Source organism: Mandrillus leucophaeus, unplaced genomic scaffold, assembly GCF_000951045.1.
Source record: "Mandrillus leucophaeus isolate KB7577 unplaced genomic scaffold, Mleu.le_1.0 Scaffold857, whole genome shotgun sequence".
Taxonomy (NCBI): Eukaryota; Metazoa; Chordata; class Mammalia; order Primates; family Cercopithecidae; genus Mandrillus; species Mandrillus leucophaeus.
The window spans coordinates 464,297-465,530 of NW_012109330.1; the positions used below are offsets into that span (position 1 = coordinate 464,297).

Below are 1,234 nucleotides of genomic sequence, written 5' to 3' on the forward strand. Positions count from 1 at the left end.
TGTACTCCTTGGTGGTCTCATAGTCAAGAGGGCTGACCACATCCAGAGCTCCAGTCTGGGCATCCAGATAAAACTGTCCCCGAGCGTTGCCACTCATGATGCTGTAGTGCACCAGGGCATTGCTCCCCTTGTCTCGATCCGAGGCTGTGACTCGGAGTACTGGGGCCCCCGGAGTCACGTCCTCCCTCACCTGGACCACATAGCGCTTCTCACTAAACTGGGGGGCATTGTCATTGTCATCCTCCACAGAAAGGAAAACAGCGGCTGTGGTACTCCGAGGACCCGGGTCCCGACCCTGGTCACTTGCCTCTACCGTCAACTGGTAGGATTCCACCTCTTCCCGATCCACAGGGCCACGGGTTCGGATCACCCCAGAGTGAGGGTCGATCTCAAAGACTTCGGAGGGGCTGCCCCCAGGCCCCTCCAGCAGGCGGTACAGAATATTGGCATTGGGAGGGGCATCACCATCCGTGGCCCTGACAGTGAGCACCTCATAGCCAACCTCCAGGTTCTCCCTGAGGCTCTCCTTGTACTCCTGCTGCTCGAACACGGGGTCATGATCATTGGTGTCAGTAACCAAGATGGTGAGTGTAGCCAGGGCACTTCGTTGGGGCATGCCATGGTCCTGCACCGTGACCCTGAAAGACGTGGGTGCTCTTGGTCTCACAATCCAGCTCCTCGGCTGTGGTTACTGCACCAGTGATTGGGTCCAGGGAGACGAACTGGTTGGAGCCGCTATCAAAGAGGGCATCCGTGGTGTACTCAAGTCAACCTGCCTCACCCTCGTCTGGGTCGATGGCCCTCAGGGATGCCTGCTGGTTGGTTCTCTGGCAACCAGCAGGGGTATCTGCTGGTTGGTTCTCTGGCACTGTGGCCTGGTAGCTGGCGGGCTGGAACTGGGGGGTTGTATTAAATTCCTTTTCCGACGCCCACCCATGGACTCTTCTGGTGACCCTTCCCCTGCCCTGAGCCCAGGGGCCTGTGCCAGTTTGCAGGACTGGCATCTGAGCCGTGGGGCTTTTAAGCACGGGTGCTCCTGGGGCAGTGTGAGCTTGCCCTGTGGCGAAAGGTGGCCTCCAATGCCCAGGAGGCGACAACTCCAGGGGCAGCCTTCAGGAGCTGGTGGTAGGGGAATATGGGCCCCGGATTCTGGACACCAAACCCTCAGGCCATCGTGGTGGGGTACCAGGTGGCCAGTCAGCTCAGTGCCCGCATCCGTGCAGCGGCTGGTGTA

The 1,234-nt window shown here is 59.7% G+C and overlaps 1 protein-coding gene across 1 annotated transcript in view; it reads right to left on the reverse strand.

Moving 5' to 3' along the window:
• CELSR2 (cadherin, EGF LAG seven-pass G-type receptor 2) overlaps nt 1-1,234 on the reverse strand; it is a 36,794-nt gene that overhangs the window by 29,025 nt on the left and 6,535 nt on the right. Inside the window, 3 exon segments of the mRNA XM_011968724.1 lie at nt 41-643; nt 645-913; nt 916-1,234. The exon segment at nt 916-1,234 is cut by the window's right edge and continues 1 nt beyond it. Of these exon segments, the coding sequence (XP_011824114.1) occupies nt 41-643; nt 645-913; nt 916-1,234 (1,191 nt within the window).